The 27,460-nt window shown below is 37.1% G+C and overlaps 1 protein-coding gene across 1 annotated transcript; it reads left to right on the top strand.

Annotated features, from left to right (window-relative positions):
- The first annotated feature begins 622 nt into the window (after positions 1 to 622).
- On the top strand, positions 623 to 25,696 carry necab1 (N-terminal EF-hand calcium binding protein 1). The gene is made up of 13 exons (XM_034892668.1): positions 623 to 846; positions 3,274 to 3,298; positions 5,001 to 5,109; positions 6,997 to 7,022; positions 7,321 to 7,418; positions 14,450 to 14,586; positions 16,696 to 16,817; positions 18,766 to 18,842; positions 19,694 to 19,741; positions 21,582 to 21,694; positions 22,505 to 22,582; positions 24,294 to 24,385; positions 25,172 to 25,696. The coding sequence occupies exons 1-13, from the start codon at positions 760 to 762 to the stop codon at positions 25,198 to 25,200; spliced, it is 1,041 nt and encodes a 346-aa protein (XP_034748559.1). The 5' UTR covers positions 623 to 759; the 3' UTR covers positions 25,201 to 25,696.
- The last annotated feature ends 1,764 nt before the right edge of the window (positions 25,697 to 27,460 follow it).

The following is a 27,460-nucleotide window of genomic DNA, read 5'->3' as shown; positions in this document are numbered from 1 at the left end:
CCACAAAGAGAACGCTATAAACGACTAGTTTACTTCTTTATCTTTTAACACATCTTTTAACAAAACGTGTAGTCTACATATATGGACTATCTGAGGCATGTATGCTAATTGTGATGCTCAATTCGCTTTATGTTTTTAGACATGTGGCTTGGTTACAGTGACTTTATCTGTATCTGTATATTATGTGTATTTTTTAGTGATCTGACAGTGGTTGTTTATGAGCCTATGCACAACGATACAAAACAGAAGGAAATACATTTGAGTCATTTGAGTGACCGGAGTGAGCGGAGACGCAGGATTGGACCAGTGACTGTAAATACCTTAAAGTATACCATAAGGACCCATCACTGCAGGAGCCGAGGCGCTATCAAGACCATCAGAGAAAGCAGCTTTGGCAGGAAGTTCAGTAATTTGCTTTCAGAATAAAAGCATAGATTTAGGAAACGTCTTAGTGTGTGTGGTAGCACTGGAAAGAATAGCCTCTAAATCACCCACCAAACACAAGATGATCTTTGAACGGAACATATCTGGAAAAAGAACGGCAGCAAAACATCTAGTTACTTGTTGTTGTGGTATCGCACGAAACAATGATGAATGGTGGAATTGTGAAACTTTAATCCGGAAGTTGTGCGTTATATTCCAGCTGCCTTGACCGCGTTGAGCTGTCTCTCTTTTTGACTATTGGCTTTGCTCAGACAAGAGGTTCAAGCACACACATTCTTTTGGACAGTAGGTATAACTGAAGCTACATTTTGAAAGATGGATTGTTCAGAGGAGGTTCAGTCTGTGACTGAGGAGCCCACTGCTCAAATGGAACTAAAAAGGGGAATGTCGATTTTCATTGATGTAAGTAAAACGTTTTTTTCATCTTTATTTACAAACTATATTACATCTTAACTAATCACTAGGCTAATACTGCAAAAACACTTAAGGATAATGCATGACTGTATTGTAATTTTCAAAATATAGTTACAAATCTAAAGCCTGTAGCAGAAAAAAAATCAAGGAAAACAAAGGAAAAGGAGAAGAAAATATGCTTCCTCAGATAAAATTTTTTTTTCATTGATAACATCTCAGTTTTAATTATCTGTTGGAGGTTTTTCATCACTTATGTTATTATGGATCCCTTTTATGCATGCAGGGTACAGAGGGGTCTAATATATTATAGAATTTATTCAGTTGAAAAGCCTGACCTTTAATTTAGATTCATTGTCAGGATTTCAAAGGCTGGCCATCCATTTTTAATGTCAGTGTTCAAAACCAAATACCAAGTTAATGAATAGTCTATTTGGTCTAATAAAAGTCAGGGTGTTATTCATGCTGATCTTACTAAGCCAAATCTAGCTCAATTAGATACACATGTTATTGATGTTCAGAACTTTTTGATTTTAAAAAGTTGCATTTTTACATTGTTAAAAAATACACAATAAGAATTCTCAACACTTGTTGATGGTGATTTCAACATAAAATCACATCTTATATGCATATCAGTACAGCTAATGATCTTCCTCCATTGCATTCATCTCAAGAGCTTTCCCTTCCCTGATTTCGGGCACTGCATTCCGCCTTGGCACCCACCACCTAATTCCTCCTCATTCCTCCACTATTTCATTAGTTTGTGATGTTTTAACTACAAACCGTCCTTCAGTATTTATGAAAAACAAGAGTTAATAAAAGGGGAAAGCAGTATAATGTCCAACGTCACATTGATGATGAACAGGTGCTCTATCTTCTGGCAGGGACTCAAACCACTGCTTGTCTTCATAGGCGAGTTGGTCATCAGAGTGCTGCTTCTATTGTTTCTTGACATCTTCCATAGCTTTCACCTCAGCTGACTGTGTGTTATTAAAACCCGAAAGCTGCCTAACAGTTGTTTCACCGTGGAACAGGTTAGATGGGCCATGCCTCCATTTTGGATGCTGCTATGGTGCCAGATTTCCACTTTATTACCAGTGAATAGAGAGGAAAATCATCTGTCATGCTTCTAGTCTTGGTTAAATTAATTAGTTTTACTCATTAGATGTAAAAGGTTAATTAGGATGAGATGAGACAATTAATCAGCCTGAGTTACGGTGCGCTGACCAAATCTAATCACCTTACATTTCTAAAAGATTTTCAACATGCATGAATGTCATACACATGAGTTAATAAATACAGAAAGAGCAGCTGCCTGGTTGAAGAGTTGGGGATCATATAAAAGTAGGGCTGCGACTAACTCCATTGTTGATTATGCAGATTCATTGTTTGGTCTATAAAACATTAGAAATCATGAAACCTTCCTATTAGTCCTACGTTATCTTGAAGCCAATTTTACGTCATAAATTGCCTGGTTTTGTTGGACCAGCAGCGCAAAAGCCAAAAATATTCAATTTACTATCATTTGAGACAAACTAAGAAAATTTCCCATTTAAGAAGCAGAAACTATCAAATGTTTGGCATTCTTGCACAAAAACTGTCTTTATTGATTATCAATATGGAATGAGGGCATGAAGAAGTAGTGATTGATTGTTTTGTACTTTGTGCATTTTCCCCCTTATTTTTGTTGCTGCCCCCTTATTTATTTGTGTATGTAATTGTTCACTTGAATGGCAAGGATGCTGCTGCCCAAAAAATATATTTGTATTTCATTTATTTGATTGATTTTAAATATTTGATAGGGACAGGAGATGAGTAAAAGGTAGAACTGAGACAGTTAGGAGTTTATTGGATGGGGACAGCAGAACAGGCAATAAAAGACATGATTAGCAGGAAAATTAGACTGAATTATGTAAGTTGGACTGCCAAGAGAAGGTGGGTGGGTGTTTTTTGATGAGTATTTTTACCCCTTTGTTGCAAAGAGCGGAAGTCCCCCAAGCTAGGAAAATCCAAACATGGGAAAATGTATTTTAAAATTTATATCTTGCACATTCATTGGTATTCTGTCAGATGTAGCCTACAGTGCTAATGTCTAAAGAGACTCAAAGCACAAACTCAACAAGAATCTCTTCTTGTGGGCAGTGCTATTTCAAGGTGGTTGGAGCCTTTTCAAGCTGATGTGGACATTGCCACTCTACCTTTCATCTCCTCTGGACTCTGGGACAGCCCTATCAATAATTTAATGACGCGTTGCTTTTGAGAGTGTGATCAATGTTACACAAATACACACACACACACACACACACACACACACACACACACACACACACACACACACACACACACACACACAGTTATTTTAATTTAGATGATGTTAAATCTTTTTGACATCCCTCTTCTTTCTTTTTCTTGTTACAGATTTTACGGAGAGCTGATAAAAATGGTAAATATTGCACCAAAAGTTCTTTACACACACACACACACACACACTTTGGCATTACCTTGGCATTATGTGAAAACCTCCTTTCTCAATGACATTCTGATCATGCTCTCTGCTGATACTCTTTCAGTTTCCATAGTAACAGGAACATGACCATCCTCACTGAGGTTCAGTATAAGAAAAATATCTAAACTTTGTTAGACATTTTTATGACAGTAAGCAGTCCACTCTTTAGGGGCGTAGAGGTGGAGGTTCACTGCAAATTTTGTGCAGCATTGTTATAACATGCAGTATGGACATACACACATGCATGTTGCTGTTTACTGGGGACAACAGGAGTCTGAAATCTTGCATGGTACTCAGCATTTTGATTTAGTGAGTCTGACTTATTCAGTCAAGTCAGTCTGATAGACGGTTCTGCATTTATGTGTAGTCAGAAAATAAAATGAAACTTCTTTGAATTACAGTAGCCTTTTAAAATATACTCTATTGTTTTCATTTTGACCCATGAGGAGGTCAACAACTAACAATGTGCTGATTTTAAATTGTAACCTCTGTCAAAATGCGTTTGCTACAGATTGTTTAACTGCACATTAACAGTATCTTCATCTATCTGTGTCAAGTTAACACGTGTCATGAATATAACCCTGCTGACACACACTTTTACACATCATGTTTGATATTCATAGAAGCTATGTTTATTCAGGATATCAGACCGTCAATCCACTGTTGAGTGTTTTTAGTTAAGAAACAAACTGAAACAAGGTTTCATTTGACAATTTGACTGGTACCCTCGCATCAAAAACGATATACATCACAACTCTTGATCACATGACTTGCTTTGTTATTCATTAAATGTCTGTCCCTCACTTGAGGTCTTGTCAGATAAGAAGTCATCACACATGTTTGTTTTCAGAGTTGTGCAAACAGCAGTACTTCAGGTCTGTTCCAAGATTATGTCCAAGCTCAACGCGTGAGACACTGTGCACTTGATTTACGCACATCTCTCTTGTGTGACATTCCCGACATACTGAACATCACCTCCAGAGCAGCTGCTCAGTAGTGAACAAAAAGATCGGCCACCTCATGTCACACAAACATACAGAAACCGCTGCAGCCAGAACTGTGTGGAAAAAAGATATTGTCTGTGGATGATAATCTTTACTTTGCTGCAGGGTATTCCGTTTTAGGGCTTCTCATTTTGAAATTCTGTTTATTTTTGTCACATGAATATTTCACTTAGCTTGGGCCTTTTTATTCTAAGCATAATTGCAGAGCCTCAAATCATAAAAAATACTGTTTGAGATTACCATCAAGTTGACCTAATGGAACAAAAGGTGATCACCCTTTACAGTGGTGTTTTTTATAGTAATACAAAGAAGGAAAAATGTTTCACCTTTGAAGCTATTTTGTTAAGTTTTATCACAGATTTTCCCACTGTGAATGCAATTTGATCCATACAGTTGATGCCATCTTTTGCTGCTTCAGCCCCTACAGTATCTAGCATGCGGCATCTTATCTAAGTTATTTTAAGTCACCCTCGTGTTTATCAGCTCAAGAGTTGGACTTAAATTCTTAATTAACAAGTCTTTTATTTATTTAAGGAATCTTTCAGAAAAGGCCACCTCATCTAACAAGGCGCTGCAGTCCTGACTGACCTGTCCTGTCCTTGTTCTGATAAGTTACATTTGTGCTCTGTCCCCAGATGATGGAAAGCTGTCCTTTGATGAATTTAAAGCCTACTTCTCCGATGGAGTCTTGACAGCTGACGAGTTAAAGGAGCTCTTTCACACAATTGACACTCATAACACAGAGTAAGTCAATGCATTGCTTAATCTTTTTTTTATATTATTCCTTGGAGGACACAATTGAGATGTGGATGATGGAGGAAAGGTAGATGACAATGACAGTGTGTTTGGTGTGATGATATGTGTTGTCTCAGTCAGCCACCTGTTAGCAACTGTCTTTTTTTAAGACCCATACAAGCAGACCAGCAGCCAATGTTTCAGTCTGCAGATTGTGATTTCATTTAATAAACTGGTTGAATTGAAAGTGAACTGAAAGCTGTTTGCATTCAATAAAGACAGTAAATGTTCTTTTTCCTGTCATTTTTCCTACAAATCTATCTGGGTTAATGGTGGGAAAAAGCCCCCAAAAAAAGTTATATAAATAATCTACTAATCTACCCATCAAAAACAAGGTATATTACAGTATTGTTCACCAATATACAAGGTGTATTGGTGAACAAGTAGAAACATCAACACAATATATTCCTTCAATAATAAATTACATAAATATATGGGATCAATCAAAGTAGTATATATTGTAGATAAGCCTACATAGATACTCTGGCTCCTTCTGTCAGTGTCTTCAAATGGCTCTACTCCTGCTTCAAAGCTCTTTCTACTGTCTGAAATACACTTTAGTGGATTTTGAGATCTTTTATGTATTAATCTCAATAGGTTTCTCATTGCTATGTGGTCAGGCATCATAGTATTTAAATCCATAGTTTAATATTGACGCTGATGGAATGCCTCCGCAGTCAAAGGGAGAAAGATTAGACATAACAACACAATAATTCGTTAGCCATGATATCATTTGTTAACCTCATTATGAGAGTATCATTAGAAGTGAAATATACTTGTTAGCCACAATCATTCACACAGAACTTTACTGGACTGTGTTCACTCGAAACCAACATGTGTTTTCCTGTTTGTTGATTTGAAACAGTCTCAATTAGAATCCTGTATTGATTAAAGAATGGTTCACTAAGCCGTGAGGTCTGCATCACAGGCTCCCTAGCCTGCTCAGGTTGATGTTGAACACTGAAAGATTCTTTGAGACATCAAAAAAATAAACATAAACCGCAGTAATTGCATTTAGTCTACAAAAGATGTGTGCATTAATAATTTGTAGTTGAAGTTACACAGGAGGACTAGCATGTGCCAAACTGTGCTATAATTCATCACGCTTCTCAGAATCTCTACCATACAGTGGTATTCATTGCTTCACTTGTGCATGATCTTTTTGTAGATAATGTACCTTAAAATGTCAAAACAGCCAAGATTTCAAGCCACCCAAGTAAGAGCCTTTAAGTGAGTTACATAGCAGTGTCTAACCTCTGGTTTAACTGCTCTGTGCCTCTAAGTGTTTTCTCCTGTTTGGACTGATTGATTGCTTCAGCACTTTCTCTCTTGTGAACAACAGCCATACAGCTTGTGTGGAATCAAGTTAAAGCTGGCATAATTCCCCAGGGTCCGTCATTGTTACAAGAACAAAATGTCTCCTGTGTCAAGCTGTACTGATACAGAATTAATAATCTTCCACTTTGAAACACTCTCTTCACCTACACCTCTTTTCTTTAGTTCTCCGTTTCTGTGTGTGTTTTCAGACACACTATTCTCACTCAGAAGTCCCTAAATCCCACTCATGCATTGACATTTATCACAAAATACCTGAAGGGTTTCCTGTGAGGGATTCACTGCCTGGACCATCTTGGGGGAAACGCAATAAAATTATTAAATTACTCATGACATATTTTTACCCGCTACTGTTTGTCACCATACACTGATTCACCAACTGGCCAGGAAATGTTTTTTGCAGGGATGAAGGATTAATCCGTCACCTCCATTAACCTTGAAAACCTTTTGTTTTTGGGGAAGTCTTTTTATTGAAATTTCTCTCTCAATTTTGTTTTGCAGCAATGTGGACACCGATGAACTCTGTGGTAAGTTAATGATTCTCACAAATGAGAATACCTTTTTATAACACTAATAAGCTGTACTGTTCTGGCTTTATCTTATTTGAACTCATAGTCACACTATCGACTTAAATGCTATTTGACATTTTTCCCAGCATAAGGGAAGAACCACGTAAATGTGGTCACATGCTCTACAACCAAACCCCTGCAGGCTGACTGAGGCGTCACACAGTGCAGTTTTAACTTAAAACACCTACAGCCCTGTCCTGGTTGCTTAACTCACAAATGTTTTTTTTTCTTTTATCCTTGTCTTTTTGCTGTGAAGAGTATTTCTCCCAGCACCTCAGTGAATATGAGAATGTTCTGGCTGTCTTAGAAGACCTGAATAAGTCCATACTGAAGGCGATGGACAAAACAAAGAAGGTGAGATTGTAGAAATGAAACCATCACCTCAACAAATCTGAGGGGTGTATCCCAAAGCTACTACCTGTATCTGTAATACATTTAATATCTGTATTCATATCTTTATTTGAGTATCTTTCAAGCATGGAGGATGTTTTAAAATGTCATATATCCAGTATATATGTTTATACAGTTTACAGTAGCTGCTCACAAAAATGTACAAAGGGACATATTTTAACCCAAGTGAATCACATAATCCAGCATGATTGTAATTGACAATCATCACAAAATATATTTTTTTTAAATAGCGAAAAAATAAAACCTGCTTGAATGTTATTGGGCTAGTTGGAAATGTATGTAAAAATAGAAAAGAAGGTTGTACCTTTGAGAAAATACAAGTCAGAATTGCACTGGGTTGTGTCCTATATAATGGGAGGAGGTCCTGCTGAAAATAAAGTTGGTTGCAAGTTTGATAAGTAATCTCCAGCGCAAAGCAGCATGCATGGCTAAAAAGGACACTTGTGTACCATCAGTACTGCACAACAAATCTGTTAAAAAGTTACTAAAGATGAACCTTGCTGAATGTCTAAATATCAAACTCAAAACTACACCTCCATATTTGCCGATATTTTATTTTGGCTAATAGCTCTTTCCTTTCACACCTAACAGACAACAAGCACCTCAGGTACTTGTTACTTTACAAGAAATAGATTGTGTCATCCACAATCTTAAATGCATTATGTATGGACCTTTGTCCATGTTGTAGATGATCCTCCTCTGTAAAGAGGGAATAAGCAGTGTGTGTGACGTGTGTGTGTTGTGACATTCATGTGTGTGTTGTTGTGAAAGTTGTGACATTTGTGTTTAATTGTGTAAACCTTGTCACTGAAAGAAAATTGCTAAAAACAAATCTGTTATAATTTGGATGCTATTTGCATCTCTTTAGAACAAATTCGTTCTTCATATCTGTATAATCATGTTAATTAAAATCCTTGGGACACACTCATACACACGTCAGCACCGCCACACAATGAACACCACATTGAACATCACACTGACATCCCATGCAGCGCACATAACAATAATAGTAAGAGATGTTTGATTTACTCACAGTGTGAACTAAACTGAACTTTCCCAGCATCCTCCTCTGCTGCCCAACTGGCTTCTTCTCAGATCTCCCATTAGTCTGATTTCCATTACAGAGCTAAAGAGGATGAACCAGGGCTCATTCATGCCACTAATTAACCCCCGGGTACAAAACATGTTGTGATTCTTTTTGTACTTGTGGCCAACATAGGCAAGGAATTGAATGTATTTTGGCTGCATAATCAAACAAATAGTGCGTTTGATCATGCTTTGTAAAAAAAACTTTATCTTGATCTTACTGTAGAGTTGATGCCTTTTTAAATTATCAGAGAGAATAAGTGGGATGACAAGGTAGAGAAAGGCAAATAGACAGATGAAGGTATATGATCAGAGATAACAGACGAGAAAAAGGAGAACTGAAGGGACAAAATGTTGAAGAGAAATGGGAAAATTACGTTTTATGAAGAGAGGTGGCTTTTTAGATCTGCAGGGAGAGCTTCTTTTTCTTTCAACCCCCTCTCTTTCTCTGCACTCATCTCATCTGGCATATATGACACACGCTGTGAAGCTTAAATCACTCCTCAGATCTGCACATTAGCAGACATGTCTCAGTGTGGCTGCTTCATAAACAGAGTGGGAGTCCAAGCGTTCATTTTTTGGTAGTTCTCTATTAGCACAGAGAGAGTAACACATGATGACACCTAAAAACGGTGGTGACAAAAAAGATAGCACTGATGGAATATATTAAGGATAGTGGTATCAAATATTTCATGATTTCAACAGACATACTGCTACCAAGTCATATCCTTAAAATATCTAAAGACAATGTATTTTTTCTTGAAATTTGTTTCGAATAAGGTTAGACCTACAGGAGGACAGATACATTGCGTGTGCCTTCATTTCTGCAAAGGAAATGAAACGCAGATACTTCTGCAATCCCTTTGCAATCTTTCTTAGACCTTGAGTTGTGCTGAGCTGTGATGAGGTGTGAAAATCAAATTACATCTCAAGTAATTTTCTGTTCTCCAGGAGAATATTTCAGAGAGGCAAGGGAGACTACAAGAGAGAAAGAGGAAAAACAGCAGAGGCAATTAAATTGTATTCTTGGTATCAAATCATAACAAGAGTTGTGTTAAGACACTTTACCGAGAGAGTAGATCTAGACCACACTCTATAATTTAAAAAGACCCAACAATTCCACTAATTTAGCTTTGTCTTTTAAGATTCTGTCATTCTTTTAAAGCCTTAAGATAACTACACAGTACAATTAATTACACAGGAAAAAGTCAGTCTCACAAATTTTGCATCAACACACTACACTGTTGTTCCCTCACAGCTATACAGCATAAAATAGATATTTGAGCTTGAATAAAAAAAAATGACTCTTTGCAAATTGGACATCATTTATGATGATGTTGATCAAGGCAATAACTTTGATTTCAAAATTACAAAACTAGAGTGTGAAAACACTGCTGATGTCTCCCCAGTGTTTACCCCTCCACAAAGCGCGCTGCAACATAATTTTGCACACACAACATAATTTAGAATTTTGTGACACTAAAATGAGTTTTAGCACTATACAAAAGAGACAATAAATGAATTATGTGTTGCATTTCTCTGTTAGCAAGTATTGGCTGAATGAGAAGGAGAACAGATGCTGCATTAGTCACGGACTAAAGCTCAGCCATCTTAGTTGAACTGCATACAGTATGTATTTGAGTGGGTGGTCTCTGGCTGTGAGGGGTTCCTCTTTTTTTGCATTAGAAGATTGTTAGTGAGTATTTGTGTGAGCTTACGTATGCTCAAGCTAATTTGCTTGATTGTGTGTGCAGGGGAGTTGGAAGAAGATTGTGCATCTAAATCAAAGCCATGGCACAAACCGTATAGGCATCTGTGCTGAGACACTCTGGGTTGTATTTTTCACAGATTGTCATGCCAAAGCTATTTACAGGCTTCCCATACATACTAGCAAACCTTTCCTAGCAGATCTCAGGTGGTACTCACCTTCAGCAAAAGTAAGTTACTGTGCTCTCACACTTCACAGTGCGTCGTAGTATTAGGTGCAATATTTTTCGCAATGGCTTTTAAATTATAAAACTAAAGAAAAAAATAATAGCAAGCACTGTGGTTGGAGGGAAAAATATACAGTACATATAGTAAGAAATCTGCACCAAGTGTAATATGCAATCATACAATCTGTCAAGTTTTAATTTAGGTAATAACAATGTACAGCAAGTGTTTAATAATCACTAAATTAACAGGTTGCACCACACAAACTAATTTTTTTTGTGATTGGAAATTTGGACACCAGTTGCTTTAAACCATATAAGTTTTACACAAAGGGAAGCTGTTGTATTACCACGGAGAGGTAAGTTGATGCTCTATTAGTAGACATTACCAAAAAAAAACATTAGTGAACATACTTTTTTCTGGATTCATGTTGTCTGAAATAAGAACAATATATGCAATACATTCATTTCGAGAAAAAAAAAACAATGAAGGCAAAAGGAAAAAGTGAACTTTTCCAATGCACTGTGCTATATGTTATATTTCACTCAGGAGACAGAGGTGCTGATTTCCAATCTAGTTTTTACATTTTCTCACTGCCAAGAGCCCGTCAGTTCTCACCCGGTCTCAGTCATGGGGGCAAAAATAAATGTAGATAAACGTGAACACTAAATCAACCATACAAAACTACAACCCAAATAATATAATTGCACACCCAACATTAACAGAACATTATTTAACACACTAGGACAGAAATCGTCCAAAGCAGTGAACTTTTTAATTATTAAAAAATGATATATATTATTATTATAAAATTCTATTAATTAACTACTGCATGACTCATACATACATTAATACAATATTTGGATTGTTAAAGTTGATAAAGACCATAAACAGAGCTGAATATTGAACAATAGTAGTAATATTGAACAGATGCCCGGTATCTGCTGGATGTGTAAATAAGCAACTGTTTGCTAACAAGTTTACCATATTTGTCACATGTCTACCTCAGTTGGGTGGATGTGCTTATTCTGCCTCTCTGGCCCTCTCTTCAGACAGATTTCCACTTTCCCAGACACCTTCAATCTCATTCTTCACACGTCCATTAGACACATTCAGACTTTCCTTTTATTCCAGATCCTTCCAATCTCACCTGCCCTCAAATGAGCTTCAACATCCGTCTCCCCACCTGCACCTCATTTCCTCATCAGCCCTGCAGCACATACCCATTTCCCCAACATCCTCATTATGTGGATCCGAGTGGTTATAAAGCAGCAGTCAACGTGGCGCGCAAGCGAGCCTAAAGCAAAAAATATATGGAATACATAGGCTACAAATTGTCAAAAGTCTTATAGCACAGCCTGTTTTATTGGAGTTTTGTCAACAAAACTGCAATGTAGTCTTATTTGATTTGCTTCCAACCATTTGATGAAAACTTACCGGATTTGCATTTAAAAGTTTTAAAAGTTTGCTTAACATTTGAATGAAAACAGTGTAAACAACAAGTTATTGCAGATTACTGTAAAGTTTTAATGGTGCAACCTGATGTTGCAAATCAGTAGTTTTAAACTATAGACTGTAATTTTGAAGATTTTTGCAAGGATTTTACACGCAAACTTAGTAATGTAGGCCGATCCACTTGTCTATTTATGAATAGCTGGAGAACCTTATTACAATTTCTCGGCCCTTTTCGGTGATCATTTAGGAAGCATTTCACATTTCAGTCTGCTCATTTTTTTTATTTTTGATGATTCTAATCAGGATTTTAACCATTTGGCAAAAGGTGAGTTCTGATTGCATGACTGGTTGGGGTTTTCTAGACATAGCCCTTGCTGTTTTTTTTAGAGCTGAACAACAGTGGTCCTAACAACACAACTCTTCACACGTCTCAAAACAGGCTCGGTGCAGCCAAACACTTTGAACAATCCTCCCTTGGACAACAAAAAACGCCACTCAGAACACACTTAGAGTAAAAACACAACCAATAAAGATCACACAACCATCATCGTTACATTTTAAATCATTCACATGTAACAAAAGGTTTAAATGGATTTTTGCACCAGTGCACCGCCTCAAACAAATAACTCATTTGATATTTTGTACAACTGATAATGAAAAGATCAAGAGAAAGGCAAAAAGGAAAATTTCAGACAGACCTTAAGCTGTCTTAAATGACTGCATTGGTGAGGTGGGAACACAAATACACACAGACACAAAGGTCCAGTAAAGATCACAGGAGGTAATCTATGCTCATATTGTAGACAGGGGACTGACCTTTACCAGTTTTGTCGTGACTCACCCACTGAATGTGCCTGTGTGTGTTCTGAATGTCAGGGAATCAAACAATACCTTACATGACTGATAGAATTGACCAATTCTGTTTTTTTTTAATGCAACACTGCAGAAACCAGGGATTTTCTGTATTTTTGTTCTTGTGAAAAACCAAATTAAGGTATTTAGTTACAAACTGTTCAATCTTTGGATGTGGTGTTGGATAGGGCCGATGGGAAAAGCCCAACTCTAATGATCTGCTTTGTATTCTGGAGAAGAGTTCAGCTCTCTCACAAGAAGACTCAATAAACTGTAATTAGGGCGTGTGTATGTGTGTGTGTGTGTGCGTGTGTGCGTGCGTGCGTGCGTGTGTGTACACTTTCAAAGTCTGATAAACAAATCCAGCTTTTAAAATCAAACCATTGTCATTGTACTTTTTTGACAAACATAGTAATTAGTAATAGACAAAACACTGAAATGCATGTCCTGTCTCTCCTCCTCTTTCTTCTTCTGTCACACATACACATTACTATTCATTAGTCATCCTCTAATCTGACTTGCATTAGTTGCATTGGTAGTCGAGTGTAGGCTACAAACAGTCACTGTGCTTAAAAATGTGGGAGCAGGTGGCGTGCAAACAGCAAACTCTGTTATACCGAGCATCATTCACTTTCCTTCAATTCAAAACATTACTCAGCCCTATCTGGTCCAGGCATTGTGCAAATGACGTCTCAAAATGTCATTCAGAAAGCCATTTCATTGTTCTTCCAATAGCCTTCTGAACTAACAAAATAAATTGTAAATGATTGAAGGTGCAAAGCACATTCAGTACTTTTGCCAGTCAGACACATGATGCACTACCAAGACTCAAGAAAAGGTCAGTTTATTCATTGTGACTGATGATGTCATCAAGGCTTGTATGATTCAGCAGTAGGTGAGTTGAGGGGGAGGGCATTCCAGTTGTGAGCAAAATCTCAAAATGTACGCCACTTTTTAATTCTTTGTCCCACAAGTCACGGGTGGAAGAATGAACCGTCGTCCCTCTTAATAACAATTTGCAAATTCTTTTAAAGTTTTAAAGATGGGGACATTAAACTGGTAGGGAATGTTAACTAAAGATGTCATTGAGTAACATCATGGAAACTGGGGACCCAGTGTTTCTGAAATAAGTCATTTTGCAAGTTTCCATATTGAGGAATTCTAAGTGGAGACCTGCAACAATACTGGAAATAAGACCAGTCCTATGCTTGACAAAGTCTAACATTTGTATTGAATTAGCCTAATATGTTATTAGACTGGTAGACTGTAGACCAAACTAAAATAAGAATGCTATTCAGTGTGATTTGAGTGATGAACATAAGTAGAAATTGCATCATTATTTTATCAAAGTCAAAAATATTAACTGGGATGACATCCATTTTAGATCGTTGAAACAAAATTTAAGAGGCAGGTTTCAGCAGGTAGGAGATGGAGAGTGTAAACCCCAGATTGTTTATTTTCTTCTTCCTCATTTTTTCTCCCCTCCTGCAGCTGACTTGTATATTCTTCTAAATAAATGGTGGCATCTTTTAATTAGCAGAGGAAGTTTGGACATTATGTGACTCTTGACTGGCATGGCACAGTACTTTCTTGTCATTATTCCTCCTACTCTAACGCCTCCATCTCATTTTCTTCCTTTTGATGGACAGGAATATCAGGAGTCCACCCACCTGGAGCAGTTTGTGACCCGGTTCTTGCTGAAAGAAACGACCAATCAGCTTTATTCACTTCAAAGCTCTCTCGAGTGCGCCATGGAAACCACAGCCGAGCAGACCCGCCAGGAAAAGTAAGCACAAATCTTTCAGACATACAATTAGTGGAAAGATTATATAGTACAATGGCACCTATAATTACATTCTTACATCCAGTGTGACAATTGTGACACATTTTAGATTCAATTATGCTTTCTTCTAAGGTGTAGTCCAACAACACAGGGAAGGATACAGGCAAGGAACACAGGTTCCTTGCCTTTATTCGTAAAGACCAGTCCTGTTATCTATAAGGATTTTTTTTATTTGATCGCTGTGTAACCATCCTATGGGAATTACATGCATGGAGGTGAATAAAAGGGATTGCGTAGACTTGAGAGAAACAAAACATGGTGGCCAAAAGCAACAAAATACAAGGAAAGACGTTTTAATGTTGTGGGTTCTGAAATCCAAATGACATGAATGTCAACATATATTGCAAACAGTAGTAAAAAAAAAAAATATACAGTAGTTTAAAACTCATGCTCACCACCATGAAAAAAAGAGAAAATCGTGTCTCTGTGCACGAATCAATAGATTAAATAACGTTGCCGTTTCACAAACTGCATGAGACTGGGTTGCATATTTACAGGCTTCTCGTTATAAAAATGAGTCCCTGAAAAAAAACGTTGTTTTTAACAAAACTCATGGAGGTAAAGTTATCTTAATTAGCCTGGTAGCTACAGGTCATAAAATCTGCTAACAACATACAGATTTAAACCAACAAAATCAATGATCCTCCTAGAAAGGGTTAGAAGCTTTTTTTTCTGCCTCTTTCTAAAATCAATTAACTATTATATTTGTCTACATTATTTCCCCAGTTGAAAAATGGTCGCAAAGTATTTCAACATTTATCAAATGCAGCTCTTTTGCAGCATTGAACAGCATTTCTCAGCAATAATCATGGTTTTGTCCACATGTTTTCGCTTGAGTTCAGTTTAAAAGGATCGTTGTAACCGTTTTCTCACCATGACCATGTTTACACTTTCAGTGGCAGAAAATGATGGGCTTTGAAAATTGACATCTTAGAGTCTCTTCCTTTCTTTTCCTTCCTTTCCTCACCTACCGCACTATAAATGTTTCTTCCTCATTTCCCCTCTCATGTAATTTCAAAGTGTGACTGTCCCTTGCTCCCAGAGCAGCTTCTTCTCCTCCAGCATCTGTCTCTGAATTGCCACACTTGAATAATTTCCCTGTGAATCTGAACGCAACACTCTGTTCTTCCAAACATCGAGAGGATCTAGTTGTTTCTCTGGTGGATTTAAATTAGTTTCTGGGGTCATTTTTTGTGTGAACAGGGGAAAACAGGAGGTCAAATTCATGGATGCAAGGTATGACTCAGAGCTGAGCAGAGCTTTGTGTTCATAAGTTGTGTGGTTGATTTCAAAAGTAATATTACTTTCCTCTTGGTAATTTGTTGTTAGTTTCCCAATAGATAAGATTATTTTCTTTAATGCATCCTTGGCTTTTAAAACTAAATCTGAGATGGAAACAGAGTAGGTGAAACATGGACAAAAAGGTCCTGGATCTTTTAGCCAAACAGTTTGCTCTTTGTCTTCCTCCCTTAAGTTGACATAAAGCCTGTGGTAGGAACATGTAAAGGCTGGTGATCCTTTACTGATCACCCTGAGGTCTTCTCAAAATACGGGGCCGAACAACATGACAACACGAAGAAAAATTTTAGGTGATGTCACCCTGCAGCTGCATGTACCTTGTCACTGGCATTAGCATCACTGTCAGACCAACTCAACATACAAATATAACGTCAGACTTGAGCTGATAATTCTATTCATGAGACTGTGTGCTATGGTCACCTGGTGCCATCTTAAATTTCAAAACATCATCCCTCCCTTTTTTGTCCTCTTTCTTTGGCACAAATGAGTCAGACAATAAACTGTTCTAAATGCACTTTCTTCTCAGGTTCTATTTTGTTGTTGTTACAAAGTCACATTGTATGTAAGCCAAAAAAATTGTGGGATCCATCTGTTAATGTGGTGTGTGCAGTGAACCACAAGAACCACGGAACAACAGGTCATGTAAACTCAATGTTACTATTTTTACATTGTAATGCAACTGCAACAATGTTAAAAGAAAATAGGCTAAAATATGTTTGATGTTCGATAATTATCTCCCTGCTTGGACTCCAGACAGGGCCCACTGAAGCCAGAGGTTCTGTCCATCCAGTGGTCAGGTCGTCGCTCCAATCGGAGGCTTCAGAGAAACAGCAGCCTCTCTCCCAACAATCCTCTACTCAGTCTCGTCAACGCAGGTGGGTTTGAGTTATGTTGACTTGTAGATGCCAGAAGCAAACAAGCCAAGCACAGGAGGAAAGGAGGGAGGTCGTAGGTGTGCGAGATAAACTGACAGCGAGAGATTGAAGTGGAGAGCTTTGTTCTCAATGTGTACTCCTGTGTGTGGAACCAAAGCCATTGAAGGCTCTGGCACTTTACTGTTGCTCACGGCAGGTTTGAGTGTGGGAGATGTGAGACCTCAATGTCCCAACACCATGTGCTGTGAGTGTACAGTTTCACTCTCATTTTAAGTAAGAGGAACATTGAACATGATAAACATATCAGGTGCTACAGTATACAGTTAGATAATCCGCAAAGGGCCCCCTGGTTTATAATGCATAAGTGCACCAGCCTGCAGTGTGTTTGCTATGCTTGTTTGGCTCATAATGCATCGTTTGCAAGCATACACTTTCTCTCGTGCTGCAAACTGTCTAAACATTTTTTTGTCCAATATCAGGTAGTGTGAAAATCATTAAGCATGAATGAATACAGAAATGAACACAGAGTCATTTACCCCCAATGCAAATGGATTAAATGTTTTAAATTTGATTATGACTGACACAATTATGACTTTTTTAGACTATGTCTGTACTATTTGTTTGGGTGTACAATGGTATGTGCTGTTATTAATGTTTTTTTACTGCTGTATTTTTGTAACACATTTAGGATTTAGGGCCATCTTAATAAACTTGACCTCCACTGATAATGGATGATAAAGTTGGGTGGTATTATATTTTCAAAGACAATTCTTTTAGGTATGATATTAAATAGGTAAACTACAGTTCTCCGTTAGACCTGCATTACTACTTTACATTACATGTCATTTAGCTGACGCTTATCAGAAAATCTTTAAAAACGGGAGAACTTCCACACTTGGGAAACTACTTGCTTTTGAATTGGTTGCAGTTCCCCTCTGGTTCCATACGAGGGCGGTCACAGGCGAGTGCAGAATGAATGGAGGTCTATGGAGCGAGACCCCTCAAAATCCACTTTTCTCAGGATATAATTTTTTGTGTAGTAATTTGAATGTCCCATTCGCAATGGGGAGGAAAAGATAATACACATTGCTGGGGGTTAGATTTTTTTAAAGTCACTTTTTTCTTTTAAAAAGCCTTTTAAAATGTCAAGGACTTCACACAAGTCGTACAGCCAGAGATACTATGGCAAGCTCTGATTCACTTCCTTTTTTCTATCAAGGCATCAACAACACAGATGACAGGTTAGGCTCTCCCTGTCAATACACGTCATAGAAAGAGTTTTGGTTTGCTAATGTTTTAAGACCATGGCGAAATATTCACAAACACACACACACACACACACACACACACACACACACAAATACACACACACTTCGGATGCCATCAAGTGGGATTTCTGGTCGTAATCAGTCCTTTACTGACCATTCTTATATTTATTTTTAGAAAAACTTTTTGGGGCTTTTTTACTCCTATTCAGAGTGACAGTGGATAGACAGGAAAGGTGGGAGAAATTTAGAAATCTAGCTCCATAGTCTCCAATTCATTTGGCACCCGCTCCCTAGTGGAACTGGTGGTGACTGCAACCAAATTAGGTACAATGAGGTTTAATATACATATATATATATATATATATAGACATTGTTTTTTTTGTTTTTTTGACTCAGTATCTCAAAGCGTGGTTGCTTAGAGATTTGTGGCACAGCTGCAGAACTTCAATAAACTTTGATTACTGGCCTCAAAGCTTTTCTATTGATTGGCATGTCTGTACGTTGCATTACATGAAAGGAACCTTGAAATGCCTTCTGGGATGCCTCCATTATTTTTGAAGTATTAACAGTCATTGGAAAAAAATATGATTAAAATACAGTTGATATATGCAGCACCTTTCATCCCTTCCCCTTTGTTGTTGACTGTTTCTGTCTGAAACCCATCCTGTCTGTGTCTCCAGGTGTTTATGAGGAAGACAGCCAGTGGATGATCCAGGTCAACAGACTGCAGAGGCTTATTGACCGTCTAGAAAAGAAGGTAACTTACTTTCTTTAAACCTTTTTCATACTCTCCTCTCCTTCCTGTCTCCTTCCTGTCTCCTTCTTCTTTTTTACTTCTGTTATTTTTATCTTCGTCTGTCTCCTCTCACCATGGCGGCCATCTGGTCTTTACATCATTTTCTCAGATTTGCCACAAATTATGGCAAGTGGATTTACAACATAGTCAACAAATTATGTCAACTCAACAACACCCTCCCACGTGTGAACGCATACACATATGTACAGTACACGGGAAATATCCGCTGCACACAAACTCTCTACTATCTGAGTGTGTTGAACGTGGCATGAAATCTGATATCTGATTTGAAAAGTTTGATTTTTCTTAGTTGTTTAAATTACAAGGCTACATTTTGCAAACACACATTATACACACAAGGAAATAAAATATTTATCGGAGGGGAAGAATAAAAAAAGAATTCTACTACACAAAGACAGCAATGTTTACTTTCTTATCCTGTCTTCTAATAATTAATAATATATAAATGGCTGATTCTACTTACAGACAGGAGTTGAACAGTTATGAATAATCAGTCATTACATGTGAACCATTGATAATGATCAAAGGTAGACATTGCTTTAATTTAATGTCCCAAGCCAAAAAAATGAGATCCACTTTGGTAGATGACAGTTTAAACAGAATAAGTCTTTAAAGCAGCAATAATCTATGTTTTTATATTTATATGTATCCTTTACATGTCTGCTGCCCCCTAGGATCAGTCATTGCAGGTTTAAGAAATATAGACAAAGGTTGTGCCAAACAAAGAGCTAAGTTTGTTACTATTGGGGCATCATATCATTATGTTCATCAGTATGATGTTTGTTCTGCAGGAGATTCGTCTGGAGCCTGTTGAAGAGGAGGTCTTGGAGAGCAAATCGGTTTGTTTGCTGACTTTAATCTACTTTTCTACTGTTTTAGCTGCGGTGCCGTCCACTCTGTGTCACTCTGTTCTCACCTAATGGAGTTTTACTGAAAGAGAGGCCACACTGATAATATTAACCATGCAGTGGTTGCCATAGCAACAACAGGGCTGAAGCTTGACATAAGCATATTCTTTTCTTCTTTAATCTCTATGTTTAAGGCTCAGTATTAGACTTGGAAGTATGAGGATGTTTGAGGAAGAGAGTGTATATTTGAGTGGGTATTGGGGTATATATAAATACACTATAAACACTATAATAACAGGACATAGATATATTTGTTTTAGCCACCCATGTGTGTGTAAACCTACTGGCTCATTATAAAGTCCTCCAGGCTTGTACTTGTGTACAGTGTGGGTGTGTTTTTAACTACACAGCATGCAGGTGTTTATGTGCATGTTATCACTCCCTGTCATATCAATTCTTGGCTGAAAGACTGTAGCTGACAACACAGCAGACCAATCCAATCACTTGCAGAAGGATTTCTCATCATGAAGAGACAGGACATTCATAGTAGAAGATTCAAGATGCTTTATTGTCACTATCATACACTATGTAGAAGCGAAACAGTAGAGATGCTATTACTATAAAAGTTTCATAAAGACATAGCTAAAATTATTCACAAATAAAGGAATTAAGATAATACGAGAGAGTTTCCTTTTTTTTAAGATAATTTGCAGAGTTTGATTCCAAAATAAGGAAACCAATTGTTACGTTTGAAGAAAGGTTAAGATTAATTTATTTTAAGACCCTTCATTACTAAGTATTGTTGGACACACATAGACATTTTTTAACAACTGAAAACAAGTTTAGGTTACTTTTTTTTTTTTTATCAAAAAGATGTGTGGGGGAAATTTCCATTTCACTTAATTCAGTCATTTAAAAATTTCACTCAAAAACATGTGTTTTTTAGGGGCAACCTCTAGCTCACCCAGTAAAGTGTGCGCCTCATGTAGGCTGAGTCCTTGGCAGCGGCTGGGGTTAGAGTCTGACCCGCAGTCTTTTGCTCCATGTCAACTCTGTCCAGTTAATTGCGTAAAAAAGCCTAAAAAAATGAATCTGCCAGTTAATCTTGTAACTGTTTTGTATGGAAAAGAACCCACTATTCCGAAAACCAAATAGATCCAGTTTGATATGTTATCAAAGAGAGAAGAGTTCAAATGAAATCATCATGGTTATTAGTATCACACTTTCTACACCAGAAGTATCACAGCACATCAGCACAAATGAAACCATGCATATAAATACTACACTGTCATATCTCATGCACACGTCTAAGCTTTTGTGTGAATTAATCAATGTGTAATTGATGTGTTACTCTTTGTGCATGTGTGTGTGTGTGTGTGACACATCATACATTATTAACACAGACACACACCTTAGGCCAATAGGCAGACTATTCACTTCCTGTTGCCATCAGCTTCTCTGCCTCTGTCAACAATTCCTCATCAGCCACGGGAAATTATTAGCAGGCTTTTTATTATAAAAAGTCTTCCTGTTTCTTCTTCCCTGCTGTTCACACTTTTGTATCACAACATTCAGATGCTCTATTTTTGTTCATTATCAAACTGTAGGAAAAGATTATTTATGTCCCAGTGTTCACCTGACAGATTTGCATCAATCGCCAGTTTTCTGTTAACCCACTGAGTCAGTGTGAAACACTGCCAGATTTCTGAACGTCCTTTAGCTATTTTAGACTCTCTCTCTCCACCAGAAACAAATCCTGACCTTCTGACTTTGCACATGTTCACATAAGTGTGTGACTGTATGTGTGTTTCTTTGTGCCTTGTCTTTAAAGCACATCCTGATAGTCCAGAGGCAGCTGTCGGTGCTGGAGGACGAGCTGGAGGAGTTTCGTTTGGCTCTCAGACAGTACATGGAGTGTGCCTGCGCCCAGACTGGATGTCTACAGTCAGTTTGTATTGTTTTTGTTCATGTTGTACCCCAGTTTTTTTTTTTACTGCATGATATTTGTGTTCTTTCTAGTTTGTTACATTTTTGCCAAAGCTTTTGATGAAGAGGGTCATGGGAATAAAAGAGACATCCAAAAGAAAAAGGAAAAACACAATACAGAAACAACACATTCTGCAGCATAATGTGTAGAATAATGATACAAATCAGCATGGATTTACATGATCCCCTCTGCAACTAAGAGTTTTGCGCATTGTATTCAATGTAGAAATCAAGGATCTACACTGTATGTTAATAGTATATTCCTATGATAATCTCAGAAAACGTCCTAATATTACAAGCAACATTGAATCAATCCTGAAACTTTAAAATAGAAACATCAGTAAAATGGCTTTAAGATGTTTTGCCTCTCCTGTCAAAACTAAAGGATTTAGTGTAGCATCAGACCACAACACGTTTGTTCAATAGATAAAATAATTTTGTTTGGTTTTTATTTCAAACATTAGAAAAAAACCTGATGCTTTGAATTGGGTTTCAGAGGAAATCCAGTAGTTCAAAGGACAGTATGACATTTACTAGTTTAGTCACGCCCATTTCTCTAAGTACTTAGTCATGTTTTGCTCATTTTAAAATGAGACAAAAACCCTCTGACAAACACTATATAATCATAATAGATAGATAGATTCCCATTGCCTGCTCCCAGTGAGTGTGGAAAACAGTCCAGACACAGAGGCTTTGCTAAGGGACATGATGTTGCACACTAATTAGTGATTGCATGACTTGTGCTCTCTCCTGTTTTGCATTTGGCAGCATCGCAGTTCAGCGGCTGGCGAATGAATCACGCTTCATTCTCTATGAATTCTGGGAGCACAACAACGTGTGGAAGAAGTAAGTATTTCGCCTGCACAATATGCAGCACGTCTAATTTACCGTGGCCTGTTCAAATAACCCCCCTCCAATTATGTAAGTTCTTTGCTCAGCTTGAACTCGCTGAGAGGTCTGGTTAACACTGCATTTGTGAGGCAAAGCTAATGAGGAAAACAAGAGTGTCAATGCATCAGCATGAGCAGAGATACAGAGAGAACCAATTAGTCTAGTTTGTTATTTTCTGTGGTAAATATTCAAATGAACTTTAATGTTCCAATGATACAACAATGCACATACTCTGCTGCTGGGACTTTCAGGATAGTGACACACTAATATAAATACTCCAAGGGAGTATATCATTGATATACTGTAATTCTCTTTACTGAAGTTATCCCAACATACTAGGACATGCAGATTAGTGCACAGAATACTCCAACCATTCCATGCCAAAATGTCAAATGTCAAATAACATTCCATATGAATTATAATATAAAAGGAAATATTTACATGGAAATTACGTGTTGATTCAGCTTATTTGTGATTTAAAAAATCAGTAGTAGAAGAAGTGCTCAGATCTTTTACTTAAGTTAAAGTAGCAGTACTACAGTGTAGAAATAGAAATACTCTGTTACAAGTAGAAGTTCTGTAAAAAATAAAAGTACAAACGTATTTGCATCAACATGTAATTGGGTGCATCCGTTTCTTGCCCATTCAATTGGCTAATAACATCAAAGCAAGTGCTTTAAGTAGTACTCATTATGCTGAATGACCCATTTTAAATTGAAACATATAATCATATACCCTATATAATCATATATATTATATTACCGGCTTATGATTAGTGATGCATTAATGTGTGCAATACTTTAATGTTGCAGCTGGAAAAGGTGGAGCTAATTTGAATATTTTATATACTGTGTGGTTGCTAAATTCAAATCCTATGTTATAAGTTGATTTAAAATTTGTATTAATTATCTAAATCTGCAAAGTAACAATTAACTACGTTTTCATATCAATGTTGTAAAAAGTAAAATATTTACCTCTAAAATGTGGTGGAGTAGAAGCATAAAGTCCAAAACTTGGAAATAATCAAGTCAAGTACACATACTGCAAAATTCTACTTAAAGAGAAGCAATTTAACTACTTTTCTGGTCCTAGTTTTTGACTCTTATATAGCAGCCTGACATGTTCCGTTATCTGCAGCTGCTTCAATCCTTTGGTGTTGTTTAACATGACTACCGGTATACAACATTATAAAAAAAAAACAGAAAAGACCCAAAGCATGAGATTTGCTCTTTATGTACAGTACTTGTGGAGTTACTCGTTTTAAAAAGAGAATAAACCAACAGGCTGGTAAAACAGGCAGGTAAAGATAATGGCATTGTAAATATATGCTAGGCAGCATTAACACTTATGGAGTACTTCAACGTTAAAGTGTTTTAATCAAACATGCAAACTCTGCTGCAAAGGTTGGTCAAATTGCAGTGGACTGCTGGGGTGCCAATACTACATTTTTAGTTGTTATGTTTGCAAACCAGATTCTTCAAAATGCTTCATAAGGTATGTAAGTAGATAATTAAATTAGGGACTTCATTTTACTGTTTCAGGGATTTCAATTAGTTGACTTTTGATAGCCAATAGCCTTGCAAAATTCTGTCATGAATAAGTGGGTTAACAAACATCCTTATCCATGACTACCAGTGAGTGAATCTTCCTGTTTTCTTCTGCACAGTCACCTGCAGACCAACTACAGTAAGACCTTCCAAAGGGGGAACGTGGACTTCCTGGAAACTCCTGAGAGCATCACCACCATGCTGGTTCCTGGTAAGAACTTTACTAAAGCTCCTGTCTGACTCTCTACCCACATCACACTCAAACCTAACACATCTAATAAAATCGATACAACTTTCACCTCACCCATCTTACATGTCTAAAGGGTAAGCTCCCCAGCCTCAGGTGCCCTTTGGTACATCTATCATCAATCACAAAGACACGCTGTGCAGACAAACGATCCTCCAACCCTCGGCATGAGCAAGATTTTAAATTCTAGTCAGAATGCCAACTACATCTCACGGCCTTCCTCGGGATGAGGTTGATTGCTTATCTTGGAAAATAATCTGTTTATGTAACTTAATATTTATGATATCAAAATAAATGACAAAACTTTAAAGTTAGAATCTAACTTTTGTCAATCTGCACAACAATTGAGCAAACTCTGGAGGAATGCCATGAGGAGAAGGAAAACTGGAATTATACCTCTTTAAAGCTAAACAGTCAGATAATTATTTATTTATTTTTAATTTTTTTATTTTTTTTACTTTTCATTGTTCTTCTTTTATTCTTTTTGTCATTTTTTCCCCGCACTTGTTCCGAGCAATGGTCTTTGTGTTGTTTTTTCTACACTATAACATGAAATTGATCTTAATTCAGTCTCACAAGCATCATTACCCGCTTTACATAACCAGCCACACGCAGTACACATGGCAGTGCTGAATAAATGTGCCATAGCTTACACAAATACACACAGCCACAGAGGAGAACATGCTCAGTTTGTCATTGATTGGGGTCATTTTTTAGGGTCATTTTTTTTCTTCTTCTGTGCCTCCTCAGCCTCATGGTGGGTCCTCAACAACAACTGAAAGTGTTGACGGGCACCCTTCACAGATCACCACTGATGACTGCAGAGAGCACCATCTATCAACACATTAGGAAGACCACAGCACACACACACACTCTTGAAGTCATGGTGATTAGTATTTATGACTTCCTTCATAGTTATAGGTGGTAATCTGAAATAGTCCACATGTTTGTATACACTCCTAAATGATGCTTTGACGTCCTAAAAGCAATGAGCTCATCAAACAGAGACCCATCTGATGATCTAACATCATCACTGTGTTTGATGTGACAGCATCTGTAACCCAGGGTAGGTCATGAGAGCTGTGTGTGTGTGCGTGTGTGTGTGTGCATTTGTGTGAGGGAGAGAGAGAGTGAAGGACAGACATAATTGTATTAATTGTAGCAGCTCTGGGGAGCTAATTAAACCATTATTCTGTTGTGTATTCAATGTGTGAAATAAGATTTAAAAAAAAAAATCTGTTCATCACAAATAAAGATGATATATTGTTGTGTAAATCATGTGTATCTCCTTTTCACTCTTTATGTGGAAATTACCTACACGTTTTTTATTTAGCCTGGTTATTGGTTTGTTTTGTTTATTTGGTGATGCAAATTTGGAAAGGATGGATGTTTAATTTGTAATCTGACTTGTGTGTTTGCAGAGTCAAAATGATGGTTTAATTTGAGATTATAAGTATTTCAATGTGACAAAAAGTTAACAACATGTCATTGTTGGTCTGTATTCACCTCCTAACGGTATTAGACCATAGCACACACTCTTAAAGCAGTTTTAAAGCTGACCATAGTGCTGCAAATGCAAAGGTTTGCCTATTGCACCACCATGTGGACAGATAATGTCCAGCTGGCGTGTCCCTTAAGATTTACAAGAGACATCACGCCCTGGTAAAAATCTTGCCGTCAACCTTCCTGTAACTTTAAAGAGCTGATTTCAGGAGCATACAGTACATCATTGATTTTATTGACATTTAAGTTAAGATAGGTGGGTGTGGAAGAAAAGTTCTCTCAGGTCCAATTCAGGGGCTGGTTCAGACCAGAATTAGGCTCTGGCCAGAGTGTCACACAATGCTAAAGGAATCAACAGAATAAACATTCTCTCACAGTGAGGGCGATTTGCATAAACCCAATACCGTCTGCTCAAACTAAAAAAGTCCTTCCACTAATCTGCATCATTAGAACTGGAGGATGAAGGAAGAAGCCTGCTTCATTAATCCTGCTAGTGCAAATTCAAGTTGTTTACTCTGTTGTCTCACACACACACACACACACACACACACACACACACACACACACACACACACACACACACCACACACACACACACACACACACACACACACAAACTGATTAGATGTGTATCCTTGCTGCAGAAAGAAATGCTCTTGACGCTGAGGCAGACTTCAAACCAGCATACACTAACAGTTTGTCAGTTAGGTAAAATAGTTTTCAGCACAGAAGGAATGTCATTGAGTCCACCAAGGACTTGATCAGTGAACAGAAAGAGAATATTAAAATGAGACTAAAATTTTTTAGATAATTCATTTTTCTTCTACCTGAGAATCAATACCTTCTGGTCACTCAACTTTCATCAGGACATATGTTAGCTTATAATGATATGCATTAAAGCACACTATTATTTTGTTGTCAGTTTTTGTAATATGTATAATAATAATAATAATAATGTTTTTAATATGTAGTATTTGTAAAGTTTCTTATTTATTTGGACCTAGGGACCTAACAGGAGTGGAAGAAGTATTGAGATCCATTGCTTGAGTAAAAGTATGAATACAACAATGTAACAAAATAGATTAAGTGTATTCAATTGATAAATGTGAGTAATATCAGAAAACTAAGTAGTGAAGCTTAAAGTTCCAAAAGTACTTTTTGAGAAAAAGTACTCTTTTTTTTAATGCTATTGTATAATTTGTATTACAGGATTATTTTTAATGACGTTATTGCGTAAGCAGCATTTTAATGTTGTAGCTCGTCTAGTTATAAAATGCTTAATTATATATTGTTAGATCGTTTAATCTACAGTGATGTATCCCATTTTCTAATATCTATTTTTCACACAAAAAAAAATAATCCGACATTAACCGTAGCTATTAAATAAATGTAGTGGAATAAAAAAAGCTGCAATATATTTTACCCTGTAATGTAATAAAATAAATGGAAATAATGGAAAAGTAAGTTTCTCAAAATTACTTTAAGTACATCCTGTTTGTATGAATCTTATATTTCTTCACAGCCATTGAGCAGACA

The sequence above is a fragment of the Etheostoma cragini genome, chromosome 14 (assembly GCF_013103735.1).
Source record: "Etheostoma cragini isolate CJK2018 chromosome 14, CSU_Ecrag_1.0, whole genome shotgun sequence".
In the NCBI taxonomy this organism is placed as follows: Eukaryota; Metazoa; Chordata; class Actinopteri; order Perciformes; family Percidae; genus Etheostoma; species Etheostoma cragini.
The sequence above is the reverse complement of the archived record's forward strand: the minus strand, read 5'-3'. Positions and strand labels throughout refer to the sequence as shown.